The sequence below is a fragment of the Ictidomys tridecemlineatus genome, chromosome 3 (assembly GCF_052094955.1).
Source record: "Ictidomys tridecemlineatus isolate mIctTri1 chromosome 3, mIctTri1.hap1, whole genome shotgun sequence".
Lineage (NCBI taxonomy): Eukaryota > Metazoa > Chordata > Mammalia > Rodentia > Sciuridae > Ictidomys > Ictidomys tridecemlineatus.
In genome coordinates, this window is record NC_135479.1 from 35,185,482 (window position 1) to 35,207,165 (window position 21,684).

General features: G+C 33.6%; 1 protein-coding gene across 1 annotated transcript in view; it reads left to right on the forward strand.

The window, feature by feature from the left end:
- Positions 1–21,684, forward strand: part of Usp32 (ubiquitin specific peptidase 32) — a 172,815-nt gene that overhangs the window by 50,455 nt on the left and 100,676 nt on the right. Inside the window, exons 2-3 of the mRNA XM_005321537.3 lie at positions 1,504–1,631; positions 21,009–21,114. Coding sequence (XP_005321594.1) covers positions 1,504–1,631; positions 21,009–21,114 — 234 coding nt within the window. The remainder of the gene's footprint in view (positions 1–1,503; positions 1,632–21,008; positions 21,115–21,684) is intronic.

Below are 21,684 nucleotides of genomic sequence, written 5' to 3' on the forward strand. Positions count from 1 at the left end.
AGTTTACCACTGAGCTACATCCCCAGCCTTTTTTATTTTTTTTTTACTTTTAGGCAAGGTCTTGCTAAGTTGCTGAGTCTGGTCTTGAACTTGTGATCCTCCTGTCTCAGCCTCTTGAGCCACTTGGATTACAGGCATGTGCCACCACATCCCACATCATCTTTTCTTTCTGTCTTACTCTAATTCTTCTTTCCTCATTTTCCTGATTACATCATTCTTCAAATTTTCCAGGATAGAAACCTAGGTATTATTCTCGCCTGTTTCCCCTCTTCAATCAAGCTTCAAGTTCTACTTTACTTCTGGATCTTTCCCAGATCTAGCTTCTTTTCTTCTGGTGGTAGCAGTGTACTTTTTGCCCCTCTACAGTATTTTAGAGTGAATTGTCTGATTTTTATCTGTCTTGTTTCTTCTCTATCCAGAGTTTATATCTGAATTGTATCCAATCATATCCCTTCCTTTTTATGACAGAACAGTCTCTATGACTTGGTCTTGGTGTCTTTCTTAATTTATTCGTTCACCATTTACTATCTCTTGCCTTGCTTATTTTGCTATAGTAATATACTATACATCTATATACACCTTTGTATTTTGAAATAAACTGTTAACCTTGCCTGGCATGCTGTTATCGCTTAGCCTTTAAAATTCAATGCAGTCTTCTCCATCCAGAAGCCTTGTGTTTCCTCTAACATGGATCAAGAGAAACATTTCTGCACTTCCATTCTAATTTTACTCAACACATAATATTGAGGGGAGTAATTTCTCTGTCCTTCTAGGTAGAGATTATTCTATAAAGTGAATATGATCTTAAGTGCCTAAATTAATAGCTTGGTAATTAGTTTGTTTTTGATAGTGTAGATCTAAAAATTTTAGGTTGTTAGTCTCATCTATTTATGATTTTCTTTGTAAAGATGATAAAAATCTGGGCTAAATTTGGGGACCTTCCTCTTCATAGATACATGTGCTTACAGATTACAAATTGATTTTATATACATACATATACATATATATATATATATATATATATATAGAGAGAGAGAGAGAGAGAGAGAGAGAGTGTGTGTGTGTGTGTGTGTGTGTGTGTGTGTGTAAGTACTTGAGATGAAACCCATGGTCTTGTGCATACTAGGAAACTCCTGTACCACTGAGCTAGATCCTCAGCCCTTACCACAAATATTTATTATAAAGGAAATGAATGTATTGCTTGTGAAGTCTGTTGCCAGAATCTAATTCCATTTAGTTTATCTGCTAATTTGAAATATTTGTTACTTCTTCCTAAAATTGTTACTATTTCCAGCCTCAAATTGTACACATATATAAATTTCTGTCTTTTGAAAATATTGGTCAAAAATTTTTATACTTTCTATAGTAGATTTGAGAATATTAGAATTATGATTAATTATGATTATAATCTGAAAGTATTTGCCACTTTTTCTTAGGAACTGGATTTTGAGAGACTTCTTTCCTTTTCTGATTTCTTATCCACCTTCTGTTTCTGCATTGTAGTTACAGATGTAGAGCTGAAACGACTTAAAGATGCCTTCAAGAGGACCTGTGGACTCTCGTATTACATGGGTCAGCACTGCTTCATCAGGGAAGTGCTTGGGGATGGAGTGCCTCCAAAAGTTGCTGAGGTAATCTTTATGGTCTAAGTTTTCTTTCAAATATTGTTCAACAGATGGGCTGTTATTTTTTTCAAAGTTGTTTTTGTTTTAAATTATTTTTAATATTTCTTGTTTTGTTAAATATTTTTTTAGTTTTTATTAAAAAATTTTTTTTTTAGTTGTTGGTGGACACAGTATCTCTATTTTTATAAGGCGCTGAGGATCGAACTCAGTGCCTCACACATTCGAGGCTGGTGCTTTACCACTGAGCTACAGCCCCAGCCCTTGTTAAATGTTTTTAATTTAGCCCTTTCTCTCGTTCTTTGTAATGGCTAGGAATTGAACCCAGAGTCTCAGCACACTAGACAAATGTTCTACCACTGAGCTAGATCCTCAGCCCAACCTATTTTAAAATTATTGGGGTGGAGGGGAGCTCCTGTTTTTAACAGATTTAATCTTCCTGACAGTTATTTTCCTTGCTGAGTAGATACATGGGTCTTGTTTTTGATATCAGTGTGGTTGTATTCTTAGAGCTCAAATGGAAATACTGTAGAGCTGTGCTTTTGGGCTTTGATAGCAGACATGAATCATGGGACCATTTATGTGATTGATTGCTTATTTTATAAATTTCATCTCTGGTATAAAATCTGTATATTTTATAACTCTATCTTCTATTTATTTTTATGTGGTGCTGAGATTGAACCCAGTGCCTCAGGCATGCTAGGCAAGTGCTCTACCACTGAGCCACAACCCTAGCCTGAAATGCTAGTTTATTTGAGCTTATTTAAATTCTAGTAAAATTTTTAGGATGAGATAAAATATATTGAGCTGATATGGATAGTCCTTTTCTAAGAGAAAATTTTGCTATTTTATAGTTATATACACAGGTATGCATAGTTAGTCTAAATGTGAAAAAAACTGTAAAACAAAAATTATAATAAGAATTTTAAGTTTAGTATATTACATAGAACCTTAATTCTGTTTTTAATTTACAAGTTTGTATTTCTAAACTGTGCTGTTGTGTTTTTTACAGAGATTTTTGTTTTTGTATATCTGTTTTGGTGGGGGATATGTGTTATATATATTACATTTATTATTGCCTTAAATGCTAGTATACTATAAAAACTTGGGATTTAGAAATTTAAGTTCAGGGTCTAACCAGCAGTTTAATATGATGATATTAATTGTCCATTAGAGGAATGGACTAAACTTTTTAAGTTTATACTGTTTACTACAGGATGCTTCCAAATTCAAATACATGCTAACTTCAGCTTTTCTTTCCCTTGAATTTCTTTCTTAGAAGTCAGAAGTGACCCAGTGTATTCATGATGCTGGGAAAAACTTAGGTCATAGTATATGATCTCTTGGAGTCACATACAAAGGTCTACATATGCATATACACAAACACACACATATGCATTGATGTGTATATATATATATATATCTATCTAAAATAGATATATGATAAGGTTCTTGCCCATATTTATTTATTTGTTTATAATTTTTTTAGATTTTTTAAATTTATTTTTTAGTTGTAGCTGGACACAGTACTTTTATTTATTGTATGTGGTGCTGAGGATCAAACCCAGGGCCTTGCACATGCTAGGTGAGTGCTCTACTGCTGAGCCACAACCCCAGCCCTCTTGCCCATTTTTAAATTGGGTTCTTTGTTCATTTTTGAATTTTAAGAATTCCCTATATATTATAGACATAAGTCCCTTATAAAGATATATGATTTGCAGGTTTGATCCTGTGGCATACACTTGTAATCCTAACAACAAAGAAGACTGAGACAGGAGATTGAAAGTTTGAGGCCAGCCTCAGCAACTTAGTGAGACCTCGTCTCAAATTAAAAAACAAAAAGGCTGGGGATTGTTGCTCAGTGATAAGCAACTCTGGGTTCCATCCCAAGTGCAACCTCCCTGCCCCCCCAAAGATGCATGATTTGCAAATACTTTTTTCTATTATTGAATTATAAGAGTTCTTTATATATTCTGGATGTAAGTCCTTTATAAAAGATATGATTTACAAATCTTTTCTCCCACTCTGTGGGTTGTCTTCTCATTATTTTGACTGTAACCTTTGAAACATAAAAGTTTTAAATTTTGATGGATTCTAATCATTGTATTTAAAAAATAATTTTTATAAAAAAATACAAAGATTGGATAGTTTATCCAGTCTTTCTCATTTTTAGGTTAGGAGTGATATTCTTTCAGGCTTTCCATATCTAAGAGATAAAATGGGACTCCTGAAGTGTCATTTATGTCCGAATATTTCATAAACTTCATTTCACCCAAAACTATCTTAAGAGACTTTTTCTGCCCTTTGGAATGTCTTTTAAAATTCATTTCTGCCTAGAATAATTTAAGTGATTGTTTTACAAGAATTATTTCAATTTTCAATTGGAAAAAACCATAATGATTGTTTCAAGTTTCAGTTTTAATATATTTAACAATTTTTTGTGTAAACTCTTTGAGTGCAGAAATGCTTTAATAATGATGAACTTCTTTTGCTGTATTATTTTTTGATTTAAGCTTATTTTAAGTGAGAAAGGGTTTTATTAGTATGTGAATATTGATCAGTATGTATGCTAAGGATGGGTCACTATTTGAATATGACTCCTGTAAATTTTTTCTTGAAGTCCTTCAGAGAGATAGGGCCTTAAATCTGGGTAAAGAGGATCACTTATGCTTGGTGAGATTCTGGAGTCATGTTTTGAGACACAATAGCATTATTTTAATAACATATCTATAAGAAAGGCCACAGGAACCACTTAAGCTGCCAATTGTAGGTGCAAAGAGAACATAATTTCCTAGCTAATAGTGATTTTTTAAAATAATAAAGTAGTAACATTTTCAAAGAACAAAACATGTATTTGGAATTTAGTGCAAAAACATCAAAAGCTTAAAAAATAATAACTTTGGGATATATTAATTAAGGAAGCAATGTTAGTTTCTAAATTATTTTCTAGAAGATAGTAGCTTTATATTTTTAGAACTTTTACTTTTTCTGTAATCTTTCTATCATAAATTCCAAGATGGAGATGATTTTAATAAGAAATAGGAACTCATAGCTGTTTATAATTTTTATATGTAGACATTTTCTTTTTCAGTGCTGCAGATTAAATTCAGGGCCTTGCACATGCTAGCCAAACTCTTTACTACTACTAGTTATACCTCCAGTCCTCAGACTCATTTTTTTATTTTTTTTGAGGATAGATTAAAGTAATTAGTATTTTGGTACACTTCTGATCTTATTATAGTAACCATGTACTACTTGAAGAAGATGCTAAATGCATGGTAGTATGCATCTTAGTCCAGCTACTCATGAGGCTGAGGCAAGAGATCACTTGAGCCTATGAGACTGAGGCTAACTTGGGCAACATAACAAGATTCTTACCTCAAAAAAAAAAAAAAAAGAAAAGAAAAGAAATTAAGAAAGAAAGAATAAATGAATAGAATTTGAAGAGATTGAAAAAATAAGTAGAAATAAATGAAAAAATGTGTTCTACTTGAAGTTAGACTTTTTTGAAACAGGCTACTAATTATTTTTTTTGGGGGGGAGGCGGGGGACTGGGGATTGAACTTGGGGCACTCAGCCACTGAGCCACATCCCCAGCCCTATTTTGTATTTTTATTTAGAGACAAGGTCTCACTAAGTTACTTAGCACTTTGTCACGGTGCTGAGGCATATTGAACCCAGGGCCTTGTGCATACCAAGCAAGCTCTCTTATTACTGATCTACATCCCTAGCTCTAAGTAGAAATTCTTAAATCCCCATCCCAGAATTGATTTCAATTTTGGAGGACAGGGTAATATAGTAATACCACTTTCCCTTCCTCCAGGAAGCTCCTCTGACAGTGTTAGCTCATGCTGTTTTCCTCCTATCCCTTGACTCTTACAGGCATAAATAGAGTTAAATGTAGAATGTATCACAACACTTTATTAGATAATGGTTTATTCATGGAATTCCTGTCTAGCTGAATTATGATTTTTTATGACTTTCAAAAAATGTCCCAGAGTTCTGTGCATGTAATATAAACTTAATGTATATTTGGTTTATTAATGCTTTCTTTTTAGTAATTATAGTATTCAGCAAAGTCCTGTTGAAAGAAAGACCAGGATAATGACTGTGAAACCATACTCTTGAAGTTAGTTTGCTTTGTTAACCTTATAGTCTTTCAGCACTTAAACCATTTTCCAGTTAGAGGAAATGTACATTTTAAGCAAAAGTAATCTTGGAATCTGGGGTATTTTCAAACATAGTGCTCAACACGTGAAAGCAAACAATTCATTAATTTTTCCATTAATGTTGATGAATTTATGCTGAGGTATTTGTGTTGCATTTAGATGTTTCTGGGAACTAGAGGTCTACATTTACTAGATAGTTTAGTCCCTCCCAAAATAGTGATTTGTGTTTATTTTTCCTTTTTTATTTTAATCTGTATAATTGATTAAATATTTTTATGTTAGACTTATTTGCTTCATGGGCTGACAACTTTCTTGACAAATCTAGTTATTGATTATTAGCTCTTGATGCTATTGATCATTGACAGTTGTAACTTGCTAAAATAACTTATATGTGTGTATCCTTTTTTTTTTTTTTTTTAGAGAGAGAGAGAGAGGGAGAGAGAGAGAATTTTTAATATTTATTTTTCAGTTCTCGGCAGACACAACATCTTTGTTGGTATGTGGTGCTGAGGATCGAACCCGGGCCGCACGCATGCCAAGCGAGCGCGCTACCGCTTGAGCCACATCCCCAGCCCTATATGTGTGTATCAATCAGATAAGCAACTAACATTTTCATTTTATAGTGAATCCTGATCTTGATGTTATAGCCAACAGAAGAACATCTTGAAATCTTTGAAATCTTTCTTAAATGCCAAGATTTAATGTAGAGTGATTTTTAAATAACTTTATAAACTATTGGAAAACAGTTTAGCTAGGCATAATAGTGCTCACCTATAATCCCAGTGAGATCCTCAGATGACTGAGGCAGGAGGATCTCAAATTCGAGGCTAGCCTCAGCAAATTAGGCCCTCAGTAACTTAGTGAGACCCTCTCTAAAAATATAAAAGGGCTGTGGATGTGGCTCAAATGTAATGTGCCCCTGGATTAAATCCCCAGCATCCAAAAAAGAAAAAAAGAAAAGAAAAGCAGAATTTATAGAAGAGGTGACATGTCATTAAGAATAAAGGGGTTGGGTTGGGACTGTAGCTCAGTGGCAGAGCGCTTGCCTAGAATGTTTGTGGCACTGGGTTTGATCCTCAGCACCACATTAAAACAAACATATTAAATAAAGGCCTGCTGTCCATACACACTACAAAAAAGAAAAAAAATAAAGGGGTTAAGGAACTCTTCCCTGTAAAAATATACCAAGTATATTACATAAATTATGAATGTTCTAAGTGACATACTAAATGTCAAAGAAGTTATTCACTTATATTGGTACTTAAAATACTCTTACAGAAAATAACTTAGGTATAATCACATATTTTGAATCCTTGTTGTATAACCTGAGCTACTGACATGACTGGCATAGTAAATGATAAAAATGATTGAAATCCTGGTCAAATCAGTCTTAATAAGATACTTCTGTGTAATAGCATATTCTTTAAATGGTGTTTTAAATAAAATAAGGTTGACTTAATTTATAACTGTCACTGTTAAAAAAAAAAAACTCTCCTAAAATTTAACTGAGTTTGAAAATAAAAGCTATAAATTTCATGTAAAAAAGGAACATTAAATGGTAGAGAAGCTATCTAATATTGCTAAACAGATGATCTGGATATTTTTCATTAGACAAAGCTTATTTGCTTTTGAACTTGAGGGAAACATAGTATTCTGTTCTCTAAATTTAAGGACATTATTGGTAACTGACTTTCTTTTTTATTTTAAGTTGTAGATGGACACAGTACCTTTATTTTATTTATTTGTTTTTATGTGGTGTTGAGGATTGAACCCAATGCCTCACATGTGCTAGCTAGGCAAGCGCTCTACCACTGAGCCTACACTCCCAGCCCTGGTAACTTACTTTCTCACTTTGCTTTTTTTTTTTTCCCTCTTCTTGGAATTGGGGGTTGAACCTAGTGACCCTTTACCACTGATCTACATCTCCATCCCTTTTTGTTTTTTATCTTGAGACAGGGTCTTGCTAAGTTGCTTAAGTCCTTATTGAGTTGCAGAGACTAGCCTTGAACTTGAGATACTCTTGCCTCAATCTCCCAAGTTTCTGGTATTACAAGTGTGCATCATGGTGTTTTCTGACTTGTAACTTTCTATAAATTCATGCCTAGCATGTGGTAGTTATCAATTCTATAGAATGTATATTTGACACATCCCTATGGAACCCTAAAGATTTAATCCTCCTCACCATCATCACCACGACTAGGGATTGAACCCAGGGTCTTGTGGAAAGCTGGGCAACATTCTGGCATTGAGTTACATCCTCAATCTTTTTAAAAAATTTTTGAGACAGAGACTTCCTAAGTTGCCCAGGCTGACCTCAATCTACGGATCCTCCTGCCTCAGCTTCTAGAGTAGTTGGAATTATAGGGTGTGAGTTACCACACCTTATAATTAGGATAATATTTATGTGGAAGAAAATAATAAGGATTGTAGGGAAAATAGAATTATACTCTGAAGATGGAGCAATTATCCTATTCTTTTTCCTGAAAATGTTTTCTCTTTCACAATAAATGAAGCAGTTTATTCTCTAACAGCAAAATAATTTTGCAGTATAGTAATCTATATAAATAAAATTAATTTATGCCTTTTAGAACATCCTGTGAAAATAACCAGACTTATTTTTATATACTTGGTGATCTATTTGGGGGAGACTTTCTTTTTTTTTATTAATATTTTTAGTTGTAGTTGGACATAATCACTTTATTGTATTTGTTTTTTTATGTGGTGCTAAAGCTTATTTGCTTAGACCCCATGCTAACAAGGGGTCTACCACTGAGCCACAACTCTAGCCCTTGGGGGAGGTATTCTGTACCTGTGTGGTGATTCTCTGAGTGAACCTGAAAGAGATAGGCATCCTACAGAGCATCTCATATTGAGATTTAAGAAATCCGTATGACTTGCTACAAGTACTAAGTTCCCGTAGAATGGCAGCTCCACTTTGTCATTCAGGAATTAAGAGCCCCTTTGATCAAAGAGACTTTCTGGAAGTCCACACATTGACTTATCTCTAGTTGCGAGAAATTGTGGAAAGTATATAGTTTTAATTGGACAAAAGAACTTGGGAAAAATTAGTAAAAAATTTCTATTACTAAGAAAGAAAGAAATAACAAGCTGCCTCACACAAGCTGTACTGTGAGCCACCGTGAGTAGCAACATGAATTTATTACATAGATTGGGAGTATCATAGAGTTAACTTCTTCCTACATAGATGAAATTTTTATTTAATAAAGTTATCTGTTAAGGCAGGAATGGGGGTAAACATCTTTAATACCAGCTACTCTGGAGGCCAATGTGGGAGTAACGGAAGTTCCAGGGCAGCTTGGGTAACTCAGTGAAATCCTATCTCAAAAAAAATTTATCTTTTAAAAAATATATGGGGGCTGGGGATGTGGCTCAAGCGATAACGCGCTCGCCTGGCATTCGCGGGGCGCTGGGTTCAATCCTCAGCACCACATAAAAATAAAAGATGTTGTGTCCACTGAAAACTAAAAAATAAATATTAAAAAAATGCTCTCTCTCTCTCCCCCCCTTCTTTAAAATAAATAAATAAATAATAAAAATATATGAAACACCGTAATCCCAGAAATTTAGGAGGCAGAAGCAAGAGGATTACAAGTTTGAAGTTAGCCTCAGCAATTTAGGGAAACCCTGTCTCTGAATAAAAAATAAAAAGGGCTGAGGATGTAGCTCAGTGGTAAAACGTTGCTGGATTCAATCCCCATTACCAAAAAGCAAACAAAAATATATGTGATAAGTATTCTAGTCATTTTATTTACTTATTTATTTTTGGTAACCACATCCCCAGCTCTTTTTATTTTTTGTTTTGAGACAGTCTGGCTAAATTGTTTAGAGCCTCACTAAATTACTGAGGCTGGCCTCAAACTTGTAATCCTCCTGCCTCAGTTTCTGGAGTTGCTGGGATTACAGGCATATGCCACATTGCCTAGCTAGTTATATTATTTTAATCAAATTACAGTACTCATTTGTTTTTAATTGCTCTGTATTTCATGTCCTTTAACTTTCTGAAATATTTATTAATTGATTTAGAAGAAATAGATAATGTTTGTTCATGATATATCAGTTGATAGTTACAGAAGTATATTTAGTGAAAACTTTAGTCTTCTCTAAAACTAAGTTCTCTTGTTTTTTCCTTGGTACTAGGGGTTGAACCCAAGGGTTCTTTACAACTGATGTATATCAGTTGACATAGGGTCTCACTTGCCCATCCTCCTGCAATCCTCCTTCCTTAGCCTCCCAAGATCTGAGATTTTAAGCATGCACCACCATGCCCAAACAAGCCTTTTCTTTTATTCCCATTACCTAGTGTCCTTCCTTAGTAGCAACAAGATACCTCTTTTTGAAAATAGAACTTTTTATTGTATGTCGCTAGCCCTTTTTATTTATTTATTTATTTATTTTTTGAAATAGGGTCTTGCCAAGTTTCTGAGAATGGCCTCAAACTTGGGCTAGAGTTACAGGTATTCTACCCCATGCCCAGCAAAGCCTTTTGAATTAAAAAAAAATAATACTAAAAAAAATTTTTTTAATTGTAGATGGACACAACATTTATTTTTAAATTTATTTTTATGTGGTGCTGAGGATTGAAACCTCACACCTGTGAGGCAACCACTCTACCACTGAACTATAGCCCCAGCCCCAAGCCTTTTAATTTTTATTTTTATCAGAGTGATAGTTTTTATTTTTACCAGAGTGCAATAGATATTATATTAAAAAAATAGTGGGACTACACAATCAAGGGACAAATCAAGGACAGTTTAATATAGGTAAGTAAGGTAATATAGGTAGGTAAGTAGAGAAGAATTCTCAAGAAATATGCAATTCTACTCTTAGGTCTTCTTAGAAATGCTAGAGTATGACTATTGATTATATTTACCAGGATACACACATAAGAACGTTCCTTGTAGTTGTTTCTTTTAAATTAAGACCTGAACAATAGGAAATACCTGATTTGTTTATAAAAAGAAGAATGCTAGAAAACTATTAGACTAATGAAATTAATGATATATACAGCTACCTATGATATGGTTGATCTCAAACAAAATAATCATGTGAAATAAGAAAGCTACTGTATAGACAGACAAATGACAGATCAATAGACAGATATATAATAAATAAATTCAACCATGAATAAAGTTAAAAATAAATCATTTAAGTGGTAAAGGGAGATCAGTAGAAGAAAGGGACCAAGTGGTCAGAGGTGGGCAGGAAGCAGGTATTAAATGCTGGAGAGTGATGTTGACCAAATCATGTTGTTAAATTTTGTAAATATATAAATACATCACAATAAATCCTGTCAATATGTAGAACTATAATGCACCAATAAAAATATGGAAACACATAAAAAAAAAATGGAAACAAGAGTCTCTGTTGCAACCCACTACAGTCTTTGCCTGGGTTCCAAAAGAGTCTACTTGAGCTACATCTCTAGCCCAGTAATAATGTATTCTTTTTTTTTTTTTAAATATTTATTTTTTTAGCTGGGCCCAATATCTTTACTTTATTTATTTTTATGTGGTGCTGAGGATCGAACCAGGGCCTCACATGTGCTAGGCAAGCGCTCTACTACTGAGCCACAACCCCAGCCCAATAATAATGTATTCTCAAAATTTTTAAGATTTTAATGTTCTCCCCATACATGCAAAAAGATAATTGGGGTATTAAATATATTATTAGCTTGATTGTGGCAATAATTTTACAATGTATACTTATATTACAAATTTTATAATTTAAATACATATAATTTTTGTCAATTATACCTTTAATAAAACTGGTGACAATATAATTCATTTGCTCTTGTCCGTTGAGTAGTCTTAGTAAAGCTCATCAGTAGATAAGCAGTTTTGAACTTAGAGAATTACTGTATATGTTAGAAAAGCATCTTATCCTGAAGTTCATGCTTTATAAGTGACCCAAAAGACTGACATGAAATTTTATTCTCTTTACTGTTATTATAATTTTATAGGGCTGGGGATGTGGCTCAAGAGGTAGTGCGCTCGCCTGGCATGCATGTGGCCCGGGTTCAATCCTCAGCACCACATACAAACAAAGAAGTTGTGTCTGCCAAAAACTAAAAAATAAATATTAAAAATTCTCTCTCTCTTCCCCTCTCTCTCTGACTCTCTATTTAAAAAAATAATAATTTTATGTGCTTTTTACAAGGTTATTGGTGCTTTTTAAAACTAAAACAAAAACAAAACATGCACGTTTACCATTCTGTATCCAAAATGGCTGGGACCAGAGTGTTTCAAGTTTAGGATTTTTTTTTTTTTTGGCATAGATTTTACTTGTTGCATACCTAAGCCAAAAATCTGATACCCTAAATCTCCCAAATCTGAAACTTGTTGAGTATGCTCATTTTAGCTTCCCATTTTAAATAGGAATATTGGATGAGTCACTGAATTCTCAAAAGCTTAATGACACTTGGAGTATCAAAATCCATTTGACTGCCTTTCCTAATACTGAGATTGATCTTACATACAAATGGTAGATCTGTAATCATCATTGATATTTTTTAAACTTTTAATTGTTTTATGAATCTAGGATCTGATCATAACAACAAGATAATTAAACATTTATTATGTGTTGCTGGATGGAGCTATATATAGCACCAACTGGGCAATCAGTATCTTTGCCAAAAAAAAAAAAAAAGTGATTTATATTTCGTTAGTTTTCTTGGTTTACCTACTATTTCATAGAAATTTCAGAGGACAGAAGATATACTCATCAAAATGCAGACTTTGATAAACTCCAGAGTTTCTTGGTTTCTTCAGCAAGAAAATTGCAAAGAAAAAATTTACATGTCAAATTAGGAATAAGCTTTATAGCAATTTAAAAAAAAAAAAAGCATAGAATAAGCCATATATGGTGGTGCACGTCTGTAATGGCAGTGACTCAGGAGGCTAAAGTGTGAGAATGATTCCAAGTTCAAAATCAGCCTTGACAATTTAGTGAAACCCTACCTCAAAATAAAAAAATTAAAAGGGCTTGGGATATAGCTCAATGATGGAGTGCCTTACGCTCAATCCACAATATTGATCAAAAAAAAAAATCTACAAAGTAAAAGTTATTGATGAGACATTCCCAGAAAAGTCATTTCTTTGTTAAGAAATTTAGATCCTTCTAAATTTGCTTTGAGAAAATTGGATTTGATAGAATATTTCCAAAAAATAGTAGAGAAAAATATTTATGTGGACAAAAACTGATGGTTCTAATCTTTTTTTTTTAATTTTTTTTTTTTTTTTTTTTTAGTATTTATTTTTTTAGTTTTCAGCAGACACAACATCTTTGTATGTGGTGCTGAGGATCGAACCTGGGCCGCACACGCGCTACCGCTTGAGTCACATCCCCAGCCCGGTTCTAATCTTAATTAAAAATTTTAAAAAGTATTGATCCTCATGAAAATTATGCAAAATGAAATTTGAAATCATCAATTTGATTCTATTGACTATTAATCAGTTAAAAGGGTATAATAGATGCTAAGTGAAGTTAGCCAATCCCAAAAAAACAAATGCCAAATGTTTTCTCTGATATAATGAGGCTGATTCATAGTGGGGTAGGGAGCGGGAGCATGGGAGGAACAGACAAACTCTAGATAAGGCAGAGGTGTGGGAGGGTATGGGAGGGGGCATTGGGTTAGAAATGAGGGTGGAATGTGATGGACATCATTATCCAAAGTTCATGTATGAAGATATGAATTGTTGTGAATATACTTTGTATACAACCAGAGATATGAAAAATTGTGCTCTATATATGTAATAAGAATAGTAATGCATTCTGCTGCCATACATAAAAAATTAATAAAAAATTTTCAAGAAAAAAAATTTAAGGTATAATAGAGTTTCCTCAGAAAAAATATTTTCTGAAGCAAAAGTCATGAACTCATCAATGCTGATTTAATTCTTACTAAGTAACAAAGTTGGAGTCAAGATCTACCTTTTGGCCTCTGTCTTGGGACAGCATTTTCACACAGGGGTTGCTCCTTAGTCTAGGTCCTGAAATGAGAAGATGTGGTTATGTTGCCTCAACAAATGTGTCATGGAATGTAACTAAGGCTCAGGAAATTAAGCAGTTTGCTTTAGACCATGCAGCTAGTATGTTAATAAAGCCTAGTTTCAAATTCAAGTCTTTCTGATTCCAATAGTCATGTGATATAAGATAGTATGCGTCACATTCTGCTTCCCCCAGGGAACAGTGGGATAACCCTGTGTCCTGTATCCAAAAATGGAAGAAGGACCAGGTCCAAAGAGCAGTAGTTGAAACATGATAAAACCTTTTTCTAGACTATGGAGACCTGTAAACATCTCTGCCCTTTTTGACCTCTTAATTATAAGGCAAATGGTTGGTTTTGTATATTGTAGTATAAATCTTTCTCATTGAAAGTGTAGACTGACTTCCCTCTGTTCTGAAGTAATCATATTATTTTCTGGCATGACATCATTTGTCTGAAAGAAGGCTAGTGAGATTATTACCACCAGATCATTACCATCATTACATAAAATTAAGAGCAGGCCTAATATGTCTGGATGTTTATGGCTACCAAATATTTAAGAAAACACTTTAGTTTTTAATAACTAAACAAAATTATTAAAAGGGATTTTAAAGAGTTTTTTTAAACAAATTATAATAATAGTTACCATTTTTAAGTGCTTTTAAAAACATATCTTAATATCCTTGCTATCCTGTGCATATACCCTCTCCTTAATCCTAAAATAACTTTTAAGTTTTTGTAGGATAACATCGCTCTTAAGTGTAATGTGCTGTCACTTGTAAGGTAAACATTGCTTTAAAAATATTTTTGAGGGGTGGGGGGAAGAAATACACATATTAGATGCATACTGATTCTGGAACATTAATAAAAGGGAAAAATAAGTACATCATATTTTCTTAGATCTCATTTATCATACTGGGTGATTTTGTTTTAAAAAAAGGTGTGTGTGTGTGTGTGTGTGTGTGTGTGTGTGTGTGTTTGTATTTAGTTGTTGACGGACCTTTATTTTATTTATTTATTTATATCTGTATGGTGCTGAGGATCAAACCCAGTGCCTCACACATGCTAGTCAAGTGCTCTGTCACTGAGCCACAACTCTAGCCCCAAACTGGGTGATTTTCAACAAATTATTGTTGGTATATTTTGGGAGTGAAAGAGAGGTACCAACTATAGTGTCATAACATTCCAACCAGATTTATTGCAGACGTAATATTGTGTATTCTACAAATACTTAGAAAATTGAGAGTCATACCTTACCCAAAATTTCATTATTTTTATCCTCAATAACTTTACTGTCTAAATTAAAGTCACTGAAATGGTCAAAAATGAGGGTATTGGATCATGAATTTACAGAGGAGGGGGAGAGACACCAAAGACACACTGTTTATAAATTAATATTGTGATCTAGTAAAATTTCTAAGTTTGATCTTCACCAGATTTCATCAGAATGACATATATTTTACTGATGATGTCTTTCATGTAATCGTAGAGAGGTCAATCAGAAATGAACATACAGATGTGTGCAGTGGCACATGCCTGCGATCCCAGCTACTCAATAGACTGAGGCATAGGATCGCAAGTTTGGGACTGTCCTGGATAATATAGTGAAACCCTGTTGCCTCGTTTTGAATCCTGACTTTGCCACTTTTTTTTTTAAGAGAGAGAGAGAGAGAGAATTTTAATATTTAGTTTTTAGTTTTTGGCGGATACAACATCTTTGTTTGTATGTGGTGCTGAGGATCGAAACCGGGCCGCACGCATGCCAGGCGAGCGCGCTACTGCTTGAGCCACATCCCCAGCCCCTGACTTTGCCACTTTTTGATGTATGACTTTGGACAAGGACTGAAGTTTCCCCATCCAAAAAAAATGGACATCTGTTTTATGTGTACTTGTGTTTTGCTTTGCAACTTGTCATATGAGGTCAGGTTTGGAATTTTCCTGTATCTGAACTTAAGGAGTTTATATATTTTGGAGTATATTTGATTTCAGATTTTCAGATTAGGGATGCTCAACCTGTTCTATGCATGAATTATCACACTGTACCATTTAATGGTATATTAAATAGCATTTATCTATAGTATACAATAGTATACTTCTGATTCCTTCCATCTTCTCTTTTCCTGTTTTCATGTATTTTACACAATACTGTAAACAGATGGGGGTTGTAGCTCAGTGGTGGATCACTTGCCTAGCTCTTGTGAGACATTGGGTTCCATCCCCAGCACTACATATAAACAAACAAATAAGTAAACAAATAGATAAAAGTATTTTGTCCATCTACAACTAAAAGTTTTTTAAAAAATATACTCTAAACACACATTTTAGACAACCAGTTATCTTTTAGAGCAATTAAAAGTTAAGATATTAATCTTATAACCTTATTTTTTTTTAATGTAAGTACATGTATCTGTAGCATCATATATCCTTCAGCCTGAGTACTTTTTTTTATCTTTTTATGTAGTACAGTTTTACTGGTATTGACTTCTGTCTTGTTTCCCTAAAAAATTCTATGATTTCTTCCTTCTTTTTTCCTTTTCTTTCTTTCATGCTGGGAATTGATGAAATACTCTACCACTGAGCTACATCCCAACCCTTTCCTTTCTTTTTTACCAATATTTTACCAGATGTAGCATCTATGTTGAATTTTTATCATTTTTCATGCTCTAAATATGTCACTTTGATGACTTCTGGCTCATGTAGCTTTTGTTTTTTTAGTAGCTGATGGGCCTTTATTTTATTTACTTACATGTGCTGCGGAGGATCGAACCCAGTGCCTCACATGCTGGGCAAACGCTCTACCACTGAGCCACAACCCCAGCCCCTCATGTAGCTTTTGATGAGAAATCTGCTGTGAATCTTTTTCTCAATGAAGTTTTTTTTTTTTTTTCCCTCTTCACTGCTTTGAAGATTTTGTCTTTGGTTTTGAGTAATTTGAATATGATTTGCCTAGCTGACTTCAGAGGTTAAAGGTATAATGTACTTGCCTGTTTCTGAGCTGCTTCTATGTGATTTTATGTCTTTCTTAGATTTATAAAATTGTCAACCTTTATTTCTTCATATATTCTACCCTGTTCTCTTTCTCTTCTAGAATTTCAGTTACATATATAATATGTTATTGATATTGTCCCATAGGTTTTGGATTTTCTGCCTCATGCACACTTTCTTTTCCCTTTGTGTTACATTTTGGATGGATAATCTCTTATTGAGTTTGCTTTTGAGCCATTTTTCAATTTTTTTACTGTGTATTTCTTCTCCCCTTGCTTTTTGGTGTGAGACACACATACACACAATTTTTTTGGGGGGGAGGGGCCGTGCTAGGGCTTGATCCCAGGGCCTTGTATATGTAAGGCAAGCAGTCTACCAACTGAGCTATATCCTCAGCCCTACAATTTATTTTTGAAAGAAGGGAGCTTTGCATAGGACCTAAAGACTGAGCTAAAGTAGTATTTATGTCTTTAGTGTGTGAGGTTGAATCAATCTAGTCTGCAGTTTGAACTGTGATGGTCTTATTGTTAACTTCCATTACAGACTTTAAAATTCCAGTCTAGGTATACTTTTTTTTTTTTTTTAAAGGTTTGGGGGCTCCTTGCCAAATAATTTTTCCAATATCTTCTCAACTCTTGACTTCTGATCTTCTCATTGTTACTGTACTCTAGAAAAATATTCTGTCTGCACTCTGCCTTCTCCTCTAGGTATATTTTGTTATTTCCTTAGTGTTTGCCAACACAATGGTAGAAGTAGGGAGTACTGGGTAGGGGGACATTCTCTGTTGCTGTATTTCCATCTCAGATTTAGGCAGGCTTCATGTCCTTGACATGTTTTCCTCTTCTAGTCCTAAGGATAAAAGATTTTCGTGTTACCTACTTCCAACCTATTTCCACCCGTGGGTTTGGAATAAAATAGTTTATCAACAAAATTTCATTTTGCTCTTTTATTTTTATTTTTTGAAGGTCCAATCTTATTTATTTGTTACTTTTAAAATTCTTGTTTCTGATTAGATTCAAGTAGAAGCTCTCAGAGAAGACAGCCTGCATCTCTTGGTGATGTGTTCCTGACATTTTTCTTTGGCTTCTTTCATTTTCTTGGCCAAAAGTTTGACATATTCTTATTTTTCTTAGTTTGCTGTTTCTTGAGAGCAATATGCTAGTACTTGTGTTGCAGGACATGTGGAGTAATGAGACACTGAATCTTCCATGTTTTGTTTGAGTTTTTTACCTTTCTTACATAGGGGTTTTCTGACAACATGTTGACAGACATCATTATCTTTAGAGAGATTGAAAACTTCGAAGAATCTGCTAGTTCTTTGGGATTTAGGCAGTGAGGATCAGTTGTATCCTATCCATTAAGTCTGTTCTTTTTTTTACAATAACCAAATTGACCTTGCATGTGTGAGGCCCTGGGTTCGATCCTCAGTACCACATAAAAATAAATAAATAAACCAAAGGTATTGTGTCCAACTACAACTAAAAAATAAATATTAAAAAAAAATAACCAAATTTAGAACACTCAGATTGGTATCCACAACACAACGCCAAACAGATTTGTACTTTCTTTCTACAGTATCCCTTGGTCTATAACAGAAATGCCCCTTAACTCTGTAGCAGGCGAACTTTGCTTATCATTCCCGCCACTGATTCAGACCACATAACTCTTCCATTCTTCACTCAGCATCAGCAGCAACTTTCATGTAAAAAGTATGAAGTTTGTGTTCATCTTCTACTACAGTGAGTTTCTGGCAGCCAGTGGCTAGGAAGGGGATTTTAGCTTTATCTTGGTGCAGCAGGTTGCCTACAAGGTCCTGCGAAAAAGAACCATTTTGTTGTTCTTTTTTTTTTTTTTTAAAGTTGTATATGAAATCAATGCCTTTGTTGTTTTTATGTGGTGCTAGGATCGAACCTAGTGCCTCACACTTACAAGGCAAGTGCTCTACCACTGAGCTACAACTCCAGCCCCCATTTTGTTCTTTAATATATATATGTATGGTAGATTGCTCCTTGGTCCTGGGTTCAATCCTCAGTATCACCCCAGCAAAAACAAAAACAATAAATGTATGTGTGTAGCATTTATTTTTATTTATTTTATTTTTTAATTCTGATTTGTCATATATGACAACAGAATGCATTACAATTCACATTACATATGTAGAGCACAAGTTTTCATATCTCTGGTTGTATACAAAGTATAATCACACCATTCGTGTCTTCATACATGTACTTTGGATAATCATGTCCATCACATTCCACCATCATTTCTAACCCCATGCCCCCTCCTTCCCCTCCTACCCCTTTGCCCTATCTAGAGTTTGTCTGTTCCTCCCATGCTCCCCCTCCCTACCCCACTATGAAACAGCTTAATGATGGTTGTTTTAATGAATCATAGTAATAGCCATTATTTATCAGGTGGTTAGTATGTGCCCAATGCTGTTAAAACACTTCATGAACTAGTTTTCTTTTTAAAGTCATGTTTGTTGAGATATAATTTATATATGGTACATTTACCCCAGTTAGTTTTTAGTTATATGAATTTTGATAACACAAATATAAAAATGACAACATATATATGGATATATATAGTACTACCAACAAGATACAGAATGTTACCTTATTCTCCTCTACTTCTTTTTTTTAACTAATAGAAAATTTAATTTTAACATATTTTCATTTAACCCAATGGATTACCAACATAATTTGCGAAGAAAATAATTATTAGTAATATAGTTCATATTCATATTCTTTGTTCTAGTAATTCTTTAGAATCTAATGTCTATTTAACACATAACACACCTCAATAGACCACATTTCAAATACTCAGTGGCCTCTTGTAACCAGTGGCTGCCATATTGGCTCCTATCTCCATCTTTTACCTTTTGATGAGACATATACTGTAGGCTACATGATAAGTCCCCTTGTTATGTAGTTTCTTGTTGAGTTCATCAGAAAGGAACACCAAAGAGATGTACTTGGAATATACAAGAATAGAGCAAGGTGTTTTATTCCTCCCTATAAGACTCTGTCAAACTGTGAATTGGTTTCTACATGCCTTTGGTGGGAATAACTTCAGTTAGGTCACCTTCTCCTACAAGTTTTTCATAATGGCTCTATCTTACTTCACCTCCTACCTCTTCAAGTTTACGGAAGGAAAGGTGCTTCACAAAATTTGTTAGTTTCCCTCAACCTTGCTCTTACTTTTATAAATACCTTATTAAACTATTTTTACTCTGATATATCTTTTTCATCCTTGAATCTTGAATAATGGATTTTAAATTATAAGAGTAAAATATACCTCATCTCATATCACAGGCAATGTAATACACAGAAAATAGAGATAAAACTTTTAAAGAACATATTTGTGTAACTTAGTGAATAGAAATAGAAAAAAAATACAAAATAAACAAAAACCTGAAAAATTAGATGATATTGTAGTTAAAATTTTTATGTGTAAAAGTTTATAAAAAAGAGTTGAAAGAGATATGAATTGTATGACAGGTCATTTTTGTTTATTTTTGATATTAAGCTTGATTTCTTGATTTCTCCTTTGGTTGGCTTTTCCTTTATTGTAGTTCTTCCCTTTGCAGATTTTCATTGTTGTTTTTCATTTCCTCCTCATGGAATATTTTGCCAAGAATGTTCTGCAGTGCAGGATTTCTTGCTATAAATCCTTTTAGCTTTTGTTTATCATGGAAGGTTTTTATTTCATTATCAAATTTGAAGCTTAATTTTGCTGGATATTAGATTCCTTGTTGACATCTATTATCTTTTAGAGCTTGGTGTATGTTGTTCCAGGATCTCCTAGCTTTGGGTGTCTGGGTTGAATTAGAGAATGACTTTCTTCCAATGTAAATAATGTAAGTTTTACCAAGATTGAAGGAAGTTCTTTAATTGCACAAAATCCTTTTCACATTATTGAAGCTATTGAACAAAGACCTTCTTAGATAAGTACTCCAGAAGGAAAGAATAAATATTCAGTTGTGTGAACCTATAATATATTTACTTTAAAGTGATGATTATATTCTTGACTGAGCGCAATAACAAGGTGCAAAAGAGGGTGAAACTTAACATTATTTCACTAAATAACATTATTTCACTAAACTTAACATTATTTCACAAGAACCTTGTTTTGAGATGGAGAAAAGATTTATTAAAGGTGATAACCACCTCAAATTCTTCCATAACTAAAACATGCCCTCAAGTTGGTGTTATCATTTTCTTGTAGGTGATTTACTGTTCTTTTGGTGGAACATCCAAAGGGCTACACTTCAATAACTTAATAGTTGGACTTGTACTCCTTACAAGAGGCAGAGATGAAGAGAAAGCAAAATGTAAGTACTTTTATTATCTCAAAATGATAATAATAATACACATGTGCACAGTAATTTACCTCAGAATTCTGACAGGCAAAAGGTTTGAAATATTTCTTCAGAGATACACAAGTAGCCACTAACCACTTAGAAAACTCTGAACATAATTAGTCATTAGAGAAATGTAAACTGGAATCACAAAGAGATACTACACTAGGGTGGCTAAAATAAAATTTAAAAGATAACAATAAGTATTGACAAGGTTATGGACAAATTGTAACTCTCATATATTGCTGGTGGCAGTGTAAAATATTGTAGCCACCTTTGAAATTAGCTTGGCAGTTCTAATAAGTATTGTGTTACCAAATGACCCAGAAATCTTACTTATAAATATATACCCAAGAAAATATAACATGTGGTCTCAAAAAATACAAAAACATACACACATGTTCATAGTAGCATTGTTGATTATGATTATAATATAGAAACAATCCTATCATCTGTTGATGAATGGATAAATAAGATTTGTTATTTCTACACAATTTAATATTAATCTTCAATAAAGGGAAATAAACTTCTGATTCATGCTAT